At 34.6% G+C, this 16648-nt stretch overlaps 1 protein-coding gene across 1 annotated transcript in view; it reads left to right on the forward strand.

Annotated features, from left to right (window-relative positions):
• Positions 1-2170: 2170 nt before the first annotated feature.
• lrig3 (leucine-rich repeats and immunoglobulin-like domains 3) overlaps positions 2171-16648 on the forward strand; it is a 30969-nt gene continuing 16491 nt past the window's right edge. Inside the window, exons 1-6 of the mRNA XM_015352999.2 lie at positions 2171-2639; positions 6362-6433; positions 6549-6623; positions 14423-14557; positions 14663-14806; positions 14901-15044. Coding sequence (XP_015208485.1) covers positions 2437-2639; positions 6362-6433; positions 6549-6623; positions 14423-14557; positions 14663-14806; positions 14901-15044 — 773 coding nt within the window. The 5' untranslated portion in view covers positions 2171-2436. The remainder of the gene's footprint in view (positions 2640-6361; positions 6434-6548; positions 6624-14422; positions 14558-14662; positions 14807-14900; positions 15045-16648) is intronic.

Here is a 16648-nt window from a genome sequence, read left to right on the forward strand (position 1 = left end):
ATTTTAGTCATTTAAATCAGTCACAATTTCTTCTGAAATGAGTGAACTGAACTCTGAACCAAAACACGTGTGAACAATAAAAGAAACACACCCAGTTCAACTAAAAGCACTTCCATTAGATGGTATGGGTTGTTTCTAAAGCTACTTATTTTTAAATATTTGAAAGCATTTTCTTTTTGCTATTTTGAGCAGAAAGGGGCATCATAATTGGGTTGTCTGAGTAAAACAACCTTGTAAACGCCATCTGTAAAATGCCCTGTCAATTCCTTTTAATTGAAACATACATAAAGCAAGGCATGCCCCATAAAAAATGGGACAACCCTTTGTTTTATGGCCAACAGCATGTTAAATTGATTTTTTTCATTTGCTGCGATTTGATTCTGAATCGCATCCTACATTCAGACTCCTTCATTTGACCTCATGTCCTGCTTTTGAATAAGTTTAACCAGTTGTTGTGCAGCTTTAAAACCTATTTAATTTTTTTGTTCATTTGAAAAACAAAACCAAACAAAAACAATTAGAAACCTCTACCTCTTTACAAACAACAACAACAACAACAACAACAACAACAACAACAACTGCAAAATACTTTGATTTACCAGCTAAACTAGGAAATAAACCACAAACCTAATGTTTGGTTTACTCATGATCATCCACCCAAGGAATGGCTAGAATAGATTCTAATTCTTTCTTGAACAAAATCTCTCCGGGATGTACAATTTTCATCTAGAATAAAGGGGAAGAAATCTGTAGCTGGACAAATTACAAAAAAAACTGAAATATTTGTGCTCTAGGCAAACCTTGTCAGGAGAGTTCATCTGTTTCTGCTACAAGCAATCAGAACTCTCAAATTATGCATAATTTAGTTTCCCTGGTTTCAGTCTTGGATCACATAAAGTCAGCTGTAATTACTTCCAAAATGCAGACTTCTACAGGCACCTTGGGACATTTATCATGTAGTTAAAGACACAACAGAAAAAGATGTGAAATTAGTAGGAAATTGCTTAAATATACTTTATTGTTTCCCTGAAGGCAATCTTTTTCAATGATTGCCCCAAGGTACAGCAATGCTCTCACTTTCACTACCTACCTTGTTTTATTGTAAAATCATGAATATCTAATAAAATGCATTAATTAAACGAATTAAGCAAATAAATTATTAGAAAATAAAAGGCACTATTATACTGTGGACTTTTTCATCATTATGTTTCACAATAATATTAATCTAGAGAATAACATTGTGTTGTGAAGGTCTAAGTCTCTTGTAATGTTTTAGGTGTTTTTAAAGGTCAGTTGACAACAGTAGTGAGATCTTTATTAGGTATTTCAAAGACTTGTTTTCCTCACGTACTAGACGTCGCAGGTATTATTCACATCTAGTCAGTCTTATACGAGAATATACTGTATGTTATTCTTGTACAAAGTTCTATGAGAAACCAGGCAGGTAGTTAACCAGTAATAGGTTTATTCCATGTTGAAAAGAGAAGAAAGAAAACACAACGTTTCGGCTGCGGAGCCTTCTTCAGGTAATAAACCAGTCAATATTGTTTTATTAACTGTCTGGTTTCTCACAGTCCTTTTCGTTACAGATGAAAATTGTGTTAGTTTTATATGAACGAGTAAATTAATTTTCAAATAGTATGACCATATACATTTCCTCCATTCCATGTCTTCGAAATCGGCAGGTCGGCACTTATCTTTATCCGTGTTCAATAGCACTTAAGATAACACTAACCTACTGACATATTGAGGCAGGGGCTTTTGGGTTTTGTTCACGGGAGTTGACGTAGAGTACAGAAACGTAGAGTTTAGAGAAGTTGAGCAATCAAGTCTGTACTACTTGGGCTCTTACAAGCCTTTTGATTTGCCTTAGATATGCTCTAGGAAAATTATATGTTTGGGTATTTTCATAACATTTCATAACATTCTAGATTGCACACTTTTTAACTACGGTGACTTTTTGCGGTGCTCTTTCCCCGTTCATCTTAATTTCGTAAATGCATCTACTTGGATAATTGCATAGTTCTTGCTCATTCAACACTCCTCGAAACTACGTTTCCCAAATCACTCTACAACACTCCAGTTCACGTACTGTTTGTGTCATGTGTCTTGGGCGCCAGGTCCAATAGAAATGCTCGCAACGGGGTGCTTGGCTCTAAGTTGCAACTGCAGCAAAGAAAAGGAGTGTAGAAAGAAAAAGTTTTTAAGGGGAGTGGGGGAAGTTTTTGTTTGCGTTCCATATGTTTAAAGAATTTCACCGATTTAACTCGAAAGAGGACGAATACTTATTAATAGGAATATAAGACGCTACAATTTGTTTCACAACATCTTAATATTTTTCTTAGGACAGGGGCTTCACTTTCTTAAATTTATCATTTTTGTACTGCGTAAAAGGAAAGTTTGACTGCAAAGGGGGATTTGAAGTGATTGTCAAAAATGTCCGCTGCGAAGCAGTCGCTTTGCGCTGCTAAGCTTTTCATCGTTTTCTTGCTGTTGTCGGTAGTGGATCTAACGTCGGGATTTTATGGAAAAAACAGATCTTGTCCATCTCCTTGCGGATGTGTTGGAGATCTGTTGAACTGCAGTAGGAGAAAACTGGAAAAGGTTCCTGGGAATCTCCCTCCTTGGATTGTGCAATTGTAAGTGGATACTTGTATTGTTTGCACCGCAAGCTTTTGATTTATTTCTGCACTGTTTGTAAGGATTTCGGTAGTTTGCTACCTTTTCACGTTTGACAACTCGTGCTGTACTGAGGTGACCTAAATGTTCCTTTGACTTTTAAAGTTCGGTAACAAAATGCTACAGTGTGAATTATTATAATTTCTGACAGAAATTGCCACTTCAGTGTGTTGATAGAAAAGATAAAAGGATTTTAAAACAATCTTGTTTAATTGGGAACTTTAATCATTTTGATATTTAAAATAATTGCTTTTCCAACTGAATTACTTATATGGATTGAATGGCTTCAACCCATTTCAGAAAATTTCAGAGAATGCAGTTAACTGGGGCCTTAGCGGTACAGATGGATGGCTCATCTGAAGTGCGCATATTTTATTAGCATATATGCGTTTAATTACTTTGGGAGAAGTGGCGCATGTTCCATTGTAGGATGTATAATTCCTTACTTTCTAGTGCTCTACGTCGTTTTATTTTAATATGATGTATTTCAGTTTAACCTATTACATTACAATCGTTTTTTAAGAGCGATATAAGCAAAATGTGTCAAGTAATTAGTGCCAGATAACGTAAAAAATATGATATAAAGATAAAAGGGATAAACAGCACGTTTTGAGAAAATGCTACTTTGTCTGATATCAGTATATTTAAAATTGATGTTGACTTTTTATATTTTTTACATATATAACTTGTTGTAGTTGGTTTATTTGTATACCTGTTTATGAAGTGTTTTTTATGTTTCTGTGCTACATGTATGTGGTTCTCCCTTCCCCCTTTCTCAAAATGCAGGAAGGCTTTCAATTAGTTGTGGCTAATTCTACTCAAATTCCTCTTCTGGGGTCATGCTGCCTTATTCATGAAATGTGAATGGTTGTATTGACATGAGGGGCTTAAGATTTGAATGGCAGCAGGGCGCCTAAATCGTATAAGAATGAAGATTTTAGAAAAAAAATCATTTTTTAGGTTTCAGACCTCTGTTTAGAAATATATTGTAAATTAATCTTTAAAGATTCCTGTCGAGTTTCATTTGGCATGGTGAATTTTAGAGACTAGACTCGTAACATCTCAAGTTACAGTTATATGTGGTTTGGGACTAGTTAAAACCAAAAACAATTTAATGTGGAGGCACGTAATTTAACGTAACGTGATTTCTCAACACAATTAAAAACAAAATATAAAATGTATAAAGAAAATCATGGGGGACAAAATTAGAGCATCGTTTCCAGGAGTCCTTTTACACACTAATATTTAAACCGTCGTTTTTATTAATTGTGACAATAAGAAAAAAAACATTCTCATCCCTGCTAATTGGAAATTCTGAGCCACTTGAGGGAGTCGATTTTCACATTTTTATTTTTCTAAGAGGATTTGGTTTTAGTTTGCTAGTGTTATTTACTTTTTTTTACCTGAGGTCACAAGGGTAATTGCTGGTGATAATACAGCGCCTCCATCAATGACAATGTAAACACTGCTCTGCAGTGAAGTGACCTGAATGTAAATAGTTTCAAAACCCGATAGTTCCAGGGATGTATAAATAGTTTCAGTTAAACACGTACACTGTGTGGGTTTTAAACCTTTAAAAGAGAAGGAAATAAACACAATTTTCCTAAATCTGATAATGTACACTTTTTATCTAATTGAAATTAAAAACCCTTTGTCACGAGCTTCCAGGGAACGTAAGATAAGAAGGAAGGGCACGATTGATATTTTTTTTAATTCAAAATGTGTAACTATTTTGCGATGAAAGTGTGCAAATATACATATAATGTAATATATAAGCATATATTCTGTCCAGTAACGCAAGTTTTGGATGTAGGCGTAATATTTGGAACTGGTACAATAAAACGAATACCGGAGAATTCAATACAAAATAGAATGATGAATTGAAATTCATTGTTTTTTTTTAGTGTGGAAATTTTACTTCTTTAAATTGTTTGGCTGGAAACTAGTAAATTTAAAAGAAATCTGGTCTTCATGTTAAAAACGTGGTCTGGTAGAAAAAAAATATATGTAGCTGCTTTAAAAAATCTGTGGTGTCTAACAGGCTAATTTACGAGTTACTGTTGAGCGTCTTAAACCTTAACAGGCTAGTCTTTTGTTTTGCAGCACTGCTTGTTTTTGCTGAATTAGCAGCTGCAAAGACCCTGATGGAACTGATTAAGACCTGTTGTTGGATTTGCATTTCAGACCAACTCTGAAAGGCTCTACATAAGATTCAGGTTTCTGTAAACTAGGAGAAGGAAATTTTGGAGACAAAAACTGAAAAAGTATACTTGTTTTTGAAGAAAACAGATCTTCTATCTTCTTCTAATAGATCTTCAGAGGTGTGTTAACTATTGCAGTACATATTATCCATTGTACTAGGTGTGAAGGGTGTAATGTTTAACTTGGCTTTGTTCTGGCTAATGGAAAGAAGAGATCATATTGGTCCACATGGGTTTATCACATGGTGGCTGTGTAGTCCTGCAGATATTGTGGCTTTTTCCTCCATCTTCCGTTTACACCTCACAAAAGCACATTATTGAAAATAATCCCTTTTTACTGCTCTGTATTGTTGAAACGTTTTGGCTTGACATTATATATAATGTGAATGAATAAAAATATACACATATCCAAAACTTGAATATAAACCAAGATATACTTAATAGAAAATGGAAAGGAAGTGCGGTGTATTTGCCTTTAACTAGGTTCGTTCTGAGACTGTGCTTTCTTGGTTAGAAGTAATGATACTTTAAAGTAAATGAAAGAAAATTAAAGAATAAAAAATGGAATTGGCCGGCATGCATATGTTCATAATTCATTCTTGATTCTAAGAACATTTTGAAGGACTATACATGTATTGGGCATATACAGAGAGATATATCTCACTCTTCTTATCAGAATATACAGAACACAGGATTTCTTAAGGAACTGAAGGTGTCTGAAACTTCAGTTTATCTTGTTGATCTTTATCTGTCTGTTTTGTGTAGGCCAGTTCAGAAACTTTTAGCTTCCTTTTGGCCTTTACGAAAACTGTATAACACTACCTTTTTATGCCATCTGTTTTAATCATTAAAGTATACTTTTAACCATGTGTGAAATGGACTCTTCTCATTTGCAGCTATTCTTAAATAAATGTGAAAAAATAAAGGATGCATAGCACAATATCAGATATTTTATTTTTCCTAAGGTTTGTTAACAGATTGCAAGTTGTTTTGCTCAAAAGTCTCTTGATGGCTTCCAGATGTGTGCAAGCTAAACTACTGAGCGAAAGTGTCTGGCTCCACAGCGTTGATCATGCAGAGCAGCGTCAATAATTGGAGAGCTTTATTGTTTTAGGCCTTTGCCAGGATTAGTGCATGTTTCAACTCCGACCAAAACGTATCTGCTCATGCCTGTTGCTGTCTGGTGGCCTGCTTGGCAAGATGTTCCACAAAACCTGATGTCTTTAGAATCCATTAATAATTCCTTACAGAAATCAAAGTTCTGAGGAGCATTAAGAACAAACGCCTACACTCGCATCCACAAAATACAAAAATATGCTTTTAAAGCCATTTTTCAGTAATATGGACACTTTTCCTATTGGTTTCAAGCTTTCGAGCCAAAATTGAAATATTGTATAGAAATAAATTGAACCTGTTATGTTAAACCCGAATTGTTATTTTCTGTGGTATTCATTTAGCTGATTTTGTTTTTTTCTTTACAGGGATTTGAGTCATAATAAGTTAAAATCACTGGATGGTAACTCATTTACAAAGCTTCACAAGCTCCTTGAAATGTAAGTATGTGTTTGGTGCTAATTTAGGAGTACTGTATGAATAAATGAACAAGTTCCTAAGTAAATAGAAATGATCAGTTTCCATGTAATTTAGATCTTTTCTTTTTTCTTTTAGAAAATTAAACAACAATGAATTGGAGTCTATACCAGATTTGGGGCCAGTTTCCAGAAATATTACAGTTCTCTTATTGTAAGTACATTAATGTATGCATACCAGATAGTGTTTCCTTTGTTTATTTTATTAGGAAATGAATAACTTATAAGCTTTTGAATTACGGTGCAAAGCAAAATCACAAAAACGTTTTGGTATTGGACTGGATTTTCCTTGTTGAAGGAAAGTTTTACAAATTGCAGTTCTATGTTGTCAAATTATTTGATGAGATATTTTGTATCAGTATATTCTTTATGTGAAATATCCACACATTTAATTGTCATATTTGCATATACTTTTGTAATCTGTTGAAACCTGAACCATAGAAATGTTTCTGTGATTCTGAAAATGGTTCATGAACTACCTTTTTCACTGCTGTGGATTATGATAATGCATCAGTTGACTGTTGTATTAAAAGGGTTGTATAAGTGTTATGTATCAGCCTAATGGCTTTTACGGCATATAACAGCTGAGAGTCTCAGCATCATTACAGACTTTTGGATAATAGTTTGTCTATCTTTATATGTTTACCATAGTGAAATGGGCTTTATGTGGATGCACATTATATGTTTAGCTTATTATTGGATATATGTCTCCATAAATAGGGTCCTTTCTGGAAATTGTATTTTAAGCATAATATTCTGGAAAAGCCAGACCTGATTTTCAGTACGTACCATATTTTAAGTTTGAGACTGGGTAACTGTTTCCTAGACACATATAGAATGTTTAAGAGTTAAGGAGTTTCTAACAATGGCTACAAGGCACGTTATTGCCCTTGAGAATTGGAGACTGGATGATGTGACGGCAGGTTCTGTGGCACAGTGTCTAGCATTGCTGTCTTGTACTCTGGGGCCCTGGGTTCAATTTCGGAACTGAGGTACTATTTGTGTGCAGTTTGTATGTTCGCCTCGTGTTCTGGGCTTCCTCCTAGAGTCCAGAAACATGCTGGGAGGTTACTTGACTTCTGGGAAAATTGTCTGTGTGTGCCCTGCAGTGGTTTGATGTCCCACCCAGGGAGTATGCTGTCTTGTACCTGTTGCGTGCTGGGATGGTTTCTGGTTAGAAAAAGCAGTAAATTGGATGGACAAAAAATAGTCATTAAACTATTGTCTGTGTCTTCAGTATGCCAGTCATATTTCTAGACATAAAGTTCTAGAAAAGATCTAATTGCACTCACAGTATTGAAGTATGTTTACGTTTGAAATAATTGAGGAGTTGCCAAAGAGGAGAAATGTTTATGGGTCTGTGAGTACTGTGCATTGGAATATGTTTTGACTGTATCGTCTTTTTAACCAAGTAAATCAGTTAAGAACAAATTCTTGTATTCAGTGTTTGCTTAGCCAACAGCCTTGCACCAATGGGGTACATAAAGCAAGTCGATTTATATTTTAAGTAACAGTACAAATGACAAATTCAAGAGTTGCACACAAATGATTTAACCATACAACTGAAAAGGCTCTTGGATACTCTAGTGATAGGTGGATCATTTTCAGATTATTTAATATATAATTCCAGTTTCTGGCTGTAATGAATGTTAATAGCTTGGTTCCCCAAAAAGTTGCTCTTTAAATGTTCAGTCTAATATGCTACATCTTTGTGCAATCTAAAATTTAAGAATTCCAGTAAATTCTGCAGATAGGAAGGTGTTTTCCAAATTATTGCCAGTCATAATCAACTTCTTGACAAGTAAATCTATGGCGTCTTATCTTGGAGAAGTGTGTGTATGTGTGTACGCCAAAAGGCAAATCACTTTTTTTAGTGCTGGCAAAGCACTTGTGGAGAATGTGTGTGTGTGTGGTATTTCCTATTGGAAAAAGAACAGAGTTTCTAAAAGCCATCATATGACTCCCTTTTATGCTGTGGCGCCTTTAATGAAAACCAGGGATTGCTTTGCTTTGGAGAGTGGAGGATCAAGTACTTAAAAGACGTTGTGAATCAGCAGTGAAGATAAGATTAACTTATTTAATGTCTCTGTGTTTGGCCACTTACTTTATTAATATAAGAAACAAAGAATAGCTACAACAACTTAAAACTAGTATCTTTCTTTAATTCTGAATCAAATCTCACACTTCTGGGTGCTGCTCAGGGAATGCCAGATAAAGAAAAGAAAGTTTCAACTGATGTTTTTGAAAAGTTGGAAGAGTTAAATCACATGAATTCCTGGAAAATTGTTCAATTAATTAAGATGATCACAACTCAATTACTTACATCTGGCGGTCTATTGGGGCTTGTTTTTATGCTGGGCTTAGGTCAGCAAAGTCAGATGGAGCTGCCGCTGTGTCTGCTTGGCTGTTTAAATAAGAAATAAGTGATATTCAATACCTCAGTGCTTATTTTGGGGGCTACATTTGAAAAACTAAAGCACAGGAGGGGAAAATTTTAGTCAGTATTAAGTATATTGGGCCTGCAGGCATCCTTCTTTGTTTTTGCCATCATATTAATTATATACAGAAGGGTGCCTTACACCATCAGAAAATTATTTGTATTTTATTTACTCATAAGTAGTGATGCATTTATTTTCTTGCTGGCTGAGAAAGTCTGATTTCAGCTGCTTTTAGATTTTTGCTTTTTAAGGGCGTTTTAAGAACTTGTTTTGTGCAGTTTTGGCTTCTGTTGTTCATAAACAGTTCAAGCTCTGATTATACTCAGTTTGACTGATTTTTTTCAGATAAACTACTTCCAAATGTGGCTAAAAGCTAATAGCTCTTTTTTTTTCTTCTTGGCATACAGATTTCCAAAGTGAAATATTTTGGCAGTGTTTTTGATACACATTTGAAAGCAAACAACATTTTATGCTCAAAAAGCAACAAGGCTAGAATTCTCCTTTAACTATCTGTAGACTGTTGTACAGATCTTTCTGTTACTTAATCCATTGTGTGGCACATGAAGTGACAGATCATAATGTTAATACAAATGGAACTAGTCTTAGCAATGTAAAATAAGTTTCTAATGATAGCTTACTATAAAATGAAATAGCTGAATTCCTTATGTTAAATCCCATTCATTTAGCTAAATTGAGTTTTGGTAGACACTGCATACACATTGCTTAGTGTGTAAATTCTAGAATTCACTAATTTGTGTAAATCCAAAAGCAAAATACCTAAGTATTAGTGTTTTCATTCAAAACTAAACATATTTTTACATTTTGTCACAAGCATGCTCATCCCACACTATTGGGAAGGCAGATGTGAAAGAACATAAGAAATGTTCAAATGAGGGGAGTCTGTTTCAGCCTGTTTTGCCCACTTAGCTATTCATAGCTTTATATAATAAGGATCTCATCTAGCCATTTCTTGAAAAATCCAGGGAACCTACTTCAATAACATGGCTGGCAGTGCATAGAACTATGTGAACATTCATTTAAATCAGAGAATAAGAGGAACATCTTTACACAACAGGTTGAGGGAGTGTGAAACAAGCTACAATCCATGTTGAAGCTGGCACCCAGGTTTTAGAATAGGCAAACCATTACCTTTTAACACCCAAGTGACCTAGCTGTACGAAATAGCCTTCTTGCATATGTGAACCTTTTTACGTTTGTTTCAAGACCTCACAGATCTTTGTTTAAGTGATTATTGAGGTATCCTTTTTCAAAACATTGTGTACCATGTGTGATTTCATTCTATTTGATTAGTATCATCTTGTCATTACTCTTGGTAAAATAAGCTTTGGAATGTAATGATGAAGGGACATATGTCATGTATGTCTGTTTTTATGGGCTCCTCTTCTCGGAGGATAAAAAAAAAATCAGTAGTAACACAACTACAAGATTGACAAGACAGCCCCAAGGTTTAATGTCATGACTCCTAATAAACTTATTTACTAGAAAATCAGTTAAACAAATTTGAAGACTCTCTATCTAAATGCACAATGTTGTGCTTGTCTGTCTGGGGACTGGCCTGTGAACTGAAGATCTAGTGATAGGAAATAAAAACCGTTTACAAAGCAGTTTTTGTTTTCAGCCCTGGTCATTAAATGCCACAGCTTCTGATTCAGTGTTAAAAACACATTTTGAGTCACATAATTTATTATTATTGCTTAAACTTCTTAATTACCTCGACAGCAAAATGTACTTAAAATATATGCTATAAAAAGCATTCAATAATGGAACTGAACTAGGGAGCTGATTTCACTGGAGGGCCCTTAGCAGCTGAAGTATGTGGCCATTCAATTCATCCTTTTGATTAAAAATGTTAAAACATTTTTTGCAAATGTTATTAAAAAGCAGTGATCTTGTTCTTTTGGTTCTGCCTTTAATGTGTGTCCTTCTAAGATCTGGTATCCTTAAGAGTATCTTTTGTCAAATCTCTGGAGCAGACTTGTGGGTACATCAGGCATAAAATTAATAGTCTTTTGCTTTCAGGTGGCATTTCTTCTTTCTTAAGTTTCACTATGTTGCAGAATGGCATAATGTAGTCTCTGACATTTGATTGTGTAGTTACTTGTTGTCTAGTTCTCAAGATGAGGGTATCTGAGAAAAGCAATATCTGATGTTGTCGTGGTAGTAGGCAGCAGGAATTGACATGGAACTAAAGTTCCTATAGTTGCTAAATGTAATTTACCTGAGCTTTATTGCTCTATTGGTTTTATTCTTTGATAAAGGTAGTCAGTTATTATTTTAGTGTGTCCATACAGCATAGGAATTGATCTGGTTCATCCTCTGTGTACTTTTTCCAGATCAGTATTATGTTCTATGAGAGGTTCCCACCAAAATTTGAAATTGCTTTGTAAAAGGAGTCAGACATGAACTATGAATGGATTTTAGCACTACCACCATTGATCTTGATTCACTTGATATTGTTTATTCTGAAAAATGGTAAACAGTGGTATAAAGGTATGTTGTTGTGTATAGCAATTCTGCTAATATAACATTAATACTTTAATAGCTAGACATCATGAGTGTGAGAGCCACATACAAGAAATGTTTTTCCCAAGGAAAATTGTGCATGTCTACCCCTGCAACTACAACATAACCAGTGCTTAACAGCAGGACTTTTGGGTGGTAGCTAGGATCCAATTGCAATATGAATATACAGCAGATGAATAATAACTAAAACTTATTTGAGTACTCTCCACTTTTGTAGTTTATTCATGTACAGAAAAAATTGTTTGACCATATTGATTTTTTGGTCAAATTGTTGGCTTTCAGCTAGCAGTGATGTATATGTGGGTGTGTCATCCCATGTCCTTACTAATCTTTTTTTTGTTGTCAACAGACAAAATGCCAAGAAGCCTCTTGCTTAAAGAAATAGTCAAAAAGTCATTAAGAGTTGCAAAGCTCAATTTCATGTAAAATCAGCAAGCACAAAGTGACTTTTCAGCTCATATAAAACTTGAACATTCATCATAAAATTAAAACAATTAAACAGCATTCTATAAGAATTACTCAGTGTAATAATAAAAGTGGTGTAACACTTTTAATTGCAAATTATTTGAAATACATTTGACAAAAGTCATACAGCATATGCTGTTGCCATTTGATAAGGTGCAAGATCTGATGATCTTGGCTCCTGAATGTAACAATGCAACACCAATATACAACAGAAGTGTGATGTACATAATTATTTGTAGTTTTGAGAGTCAAAGTGGAAAGCTTCAAGGGCAAGCTTTGAAAGAGTGAAAGCATGTGTAGCAGTGCAAAGAAGCTGTAATATAAAAAGGTTTTGACTCTGAGTTAGGTACATATCTATGTTTCATCATTTTGTGCTAAAACATAGATGTGTCCCTAAAACATCTGTGGATGTTGAATTTTTGGGTCTTCTAATCCACCTTCATCTAAAGATGTCGGGCATAATTTTGTTTTTTTATAATAATTGGTAATAAGGGAAATACTTGCTGCCTTAATTATAATCAATAGTATTATGTTGTTTTGAGTTACATAGCCTTTAGAAGATAGTAGGCTATTTGGTCTTGCACAATTTCATTTTATCAAGGATATGTCTTATCGATGTGTCAAGGATTTGATTTTTAAAGAGACTTTTAAAAGTCTTTTTTAAGTCTTTTAAACAACAAATACTGCCACCTGAACCCTCTGCTTATAGACTACAGCATCCTCCTTGACAATAAAAAAATATTCTTCTACACAGCCTACAGTGGAAATTAAACTGAAAATAATAATCCTTTCAGTTTCAGCCCTTGAGACATAAACGCAAAATAAATGTCCAGTCCGTATTATGATTTTTGTCTAGCCCATTGGGTAGTTGCTAATTACCAAAGAGCATATCATCTAGCCATTTCTTGAAAGAAATCAGGGAAGTAACTTTGTCAGCATGAACAGCATAGCTTGATCCATAGTCCCACAACCCTTATAAAGACGTTTCTCCTGTTCTAGATTTAAAATATACTTGCACTTCTGTTCTGTGATACATGTTTCACTGTTGATTCTGTAGAAGTCAAGACTAATGATCAGTGGCTTGTCAGGGATATAATTAATTAATTACAGTTGGATTAGATGCTAGTTTGTTGCTGAAGAGCACATTTTGACCAGGTGTGTTTGTACCTGGAAGGTAGCAGACATGCAAGCACAAAAACACTAAAGCCCCGTATCCTGTTGCCACATCACAGCTTAAAAGCCCAGGGCTGAATCCTGTATGAAGGGTATGAAGCTGTTAAAAGTGTTGACAGATTCTTTTTGCTTTGGTGCAGCCAGGAGCCTTGTAAGTTTGATTTCTTTCAAGGAACTGGAAATTCAGGTTTTAGTCTCCCTACTTGCAACTTTTAGACTAGGTAACACGAGACATGAAACCCAACTAGTGTGCAATGTCCCAGCACCCTATAAAATACTGCAGATTTGTGCAAATGTATTATGGTAGAAATGGATTACCTACAGCATCCCTAACACTAAGTAATTAGTTATATATATAAATTAATAGATGTATATATAAATATTTTAAGTTGTTAGAATGGGGAGCTGTGTCAGCATTTCAGTAACACGTTAGAGGTTATTTCCATGTTGAAAAGCAGTAAGAAGAATCTCACTTTGGAGCCAAAAGAGGCTGAAGTGTTCGATGTGTTTATTTACTCTTTGTTTAAAGCTTAGTTTTGTTAACAGTTCATAGAAGTGGTCACTATATTATACTTCTAATATACTTATATGCACATTAAATTGTTACACTTGAGAGATGCTCTTAGTTTACCTTAGGTTGGGATATTTAATATACTTTTAAAATTGCTAAAGTTTTTAATTTATTCCTCCTAATGCCCCTTTTTTCTGGAATTTTGAGGCACGACTGAAGTTAAGAATTTTAACCCAATTAAAAAAATCAACATAATGAAAGAAGCATATAGATATTTCTTAAATTATGTTGATGTAAATATGAATACTGAAATAAGCTCTACTGTCCAGTGGTATAAGGAATTTCTGTTTTATGCAGCAGGCCCTTTACAAAGGGCACACTGTGCAAGTTGTGTTTATAACTGAACAGCTTTGCACTGCAATTTAGAAGGCGTGCAGTTCAGGAAATTGCTGGCTTCTGCTGTGGTATGCTTTCACTAAGGGAATGTTATTCATCGCTAAAGTAATTGCCAGTTTTTAATACCTTGTTAGTAATTACCTTATAAACAAAATAACACAGTATAAACCAGTGGCTGTATGACCTGTTACCTAACTTGATAGCATTAATTAGCTGAAGTATCACTGTATTGACACCTGAAATATATATATTTTATGGAACCTGAAAACAAGCTATGTATTTATAAAAGAATATTGCAAGCGTAAAAGTCAAAGCAAAGAGGTATTGTGAAGAACTATAATTTGTTAGAGTGCTTTGATTGTGCTCTAAAGGAATTTATCTATTTTATATGCTAAAATTCTAACCTACTTTTTTACAATTTTGCAGAGCTAACAACAGGATTTCAAAGCTGGTACCAGAAACACTGAAATCTTTTCAATCCCTGGAAACACTGGACATCAGCAGTAATAATATCATAGAACTTAAAGCATCATCATTCCCAGAGCTGCCTTTAAAATATTTGTAAGTTTGTTTTTTGTTTTTTTAAACTGCATTTAATAAAACTGCATTTGCTGTTAACTGCATTTGATTGAGAATCAATAGTAGTAACCGTTTTCTTTGTTTCAGATTAATGAACAACAACAAAATTGGAGTAATGGAGCCAGGTTGTTTTGGTAATTTGTCAAGCACTTTGCAGATTCTGAAGCTAAACAGAAACCGCATTTCTTTGGTTCCTCCCAAGATGTTTCAGCTACCCCATTTGCAACACCTGTAAGCTATTTTTGTTTATATATGAAGCAGTGATTGGTGTTGTTACTCTTTGGCATTGCCCTCCATATATTTTTATTTTTGAATCATTTTACAGAGAACTAAATAGAAATCGAATTAAGAAAGTCGACGGACTGACATTCCATGGATTGCATGCCTTGAAGTCCCTGAAATTGCAGCGAAATGGTATTAACAAGCTGATGGATGGTGCTTTCTGGGGGCTAAGTAATATGGAGGTTTTGTAAGTATAAGCTTATAAGTATATATATATATTATTGATAGCATTACAAAAGCATGCATATTCTTCCAGCTACATTTCAATGAATAATAAATAAAATTTATTTCAATTGAATATTTGTTTATTCCAATCTAATTATAAAAATTAAACACCGCTATATATATAAAGGAAGTCAGCAAAGAAGATACACAAAGTGACATTAAGTGATTGCACAAGTCTTTATCCTCCTTATTCATGCTGGAAGCAAGTTTGGCAGCAGTTACTGCAGTCAGTATATTTGGATTGTTTTCTCCTAGCTTTGCACAATGGGATGGTGTAGTTTTTATCATTTTCCTGGCAAAATTGTTTCCCTTGTCAGTTCTGACAAGATTGTTTGGGATATATGATAGACTGCAATCATCAAGCCTCATTATAAATTTGGAAGTTAGGACTGACTGCCCAGTCAAGGATATTCACTCTCTTCTTATCATTGTGATATCTCTCTTCAGTGTGGTTTTGGCCTTGTGCTTCAGGTCATTGTGCTGCTAAAATGTGAATTTTTAACAAAGTTTTAGATTCTTGGGTGAGTCGAACAGTTTTTCCTTTAGGATTTGCATGTTCTTTGCACCACATTTTTCAATATAACGTGCAAATCCTGAGAAGCTCCTTAGTAGCTGCTTCTGCAAAACATCTCTATAAACTGATGCCGCCACCACCAAACTTGACAGCTGGGATTGTGCTGTGTTTGGGCTAGCACCAGATGTAATGCTTTGCATTTTGACCAATGTTAATTTTTTGTATTGTTTGGCTACAAAACCTTCTGTCACATATGTGCAGTATATTATATGAGATTAAAGATAGACTATTTAAGATATACTACATATATGATTTAAATATTTTTTCAGTAGTCCCTTTTCTTGCCACTCAGCCACACAGGTTGACTTTGTTAGGAGACCAGTCTATTGCTGAACAGTGACTCCCATTTCAGACGTAGCATTAAGGAAATCTTTCAGAATTATTGTTGACTAGATAGTTAATAATAATAGAATGGCATCTAATATTAGTTCCCTGCTTGCCTGACTGCTAAGTTTGGAAGAGCAGCTTCATTTCGGTAGTTCTTAGGTGGTATGATGCACCTTCCACTTCTTAATGGTGGTCTTCAATTTACTTTTTGGGATAAGTAACAATCTGTGACTCTGTACCACTATATCCTGAATTTGAATTGAATTTTTTTACAATCCCCCTTGGTCCCCCTTGTCAATTTGCGATATTTCAGTGTGTGTTGAGGCGTAAAATTCAGTATCTTAGGAAACTTAAAAAGATAAGGTGTATTTCTCTCTCCCCGCCTGTGTGTCTCATGGAGAGCAAGCTGGGGTATGCGAAAAGACAAATTCCTAATGCAAGAAATTGTATATGGCTCATAAAGTGATCTAGATTTCTGATCTTAGTCTAACGTCAGTTTAAGTCCCATTAATTAAGGTGACCCTGAGAAGAGATCCTTAAACTCTACTTTTGCACTTGAACTGATTTAGGTTTGTTTTAGAGAAGCTCTTGAATTGCTGGGGAATAAGTAATTTTACGTTCATTTTATCTGGCTTAGATAGCAGCCTTGCTACGAATTCAATTTA

This window comes from Lepisosteus oculatus, chromosome 7, assembly GCF_040954835.1.
Source record: "Lepisosteus oculatus isolate fLepOcu1 chromosome 7, fLepOcu1.hap2, whole genome shotgun sequence".
NCBI classification, from domain to species: domain Eukaryota; kingdom Metazoa; phylum Chordata; class Actinopteri; order Semionotiformes; family Lepisosteidae; genus Lepisosteus; species Lepisosteus oculatus.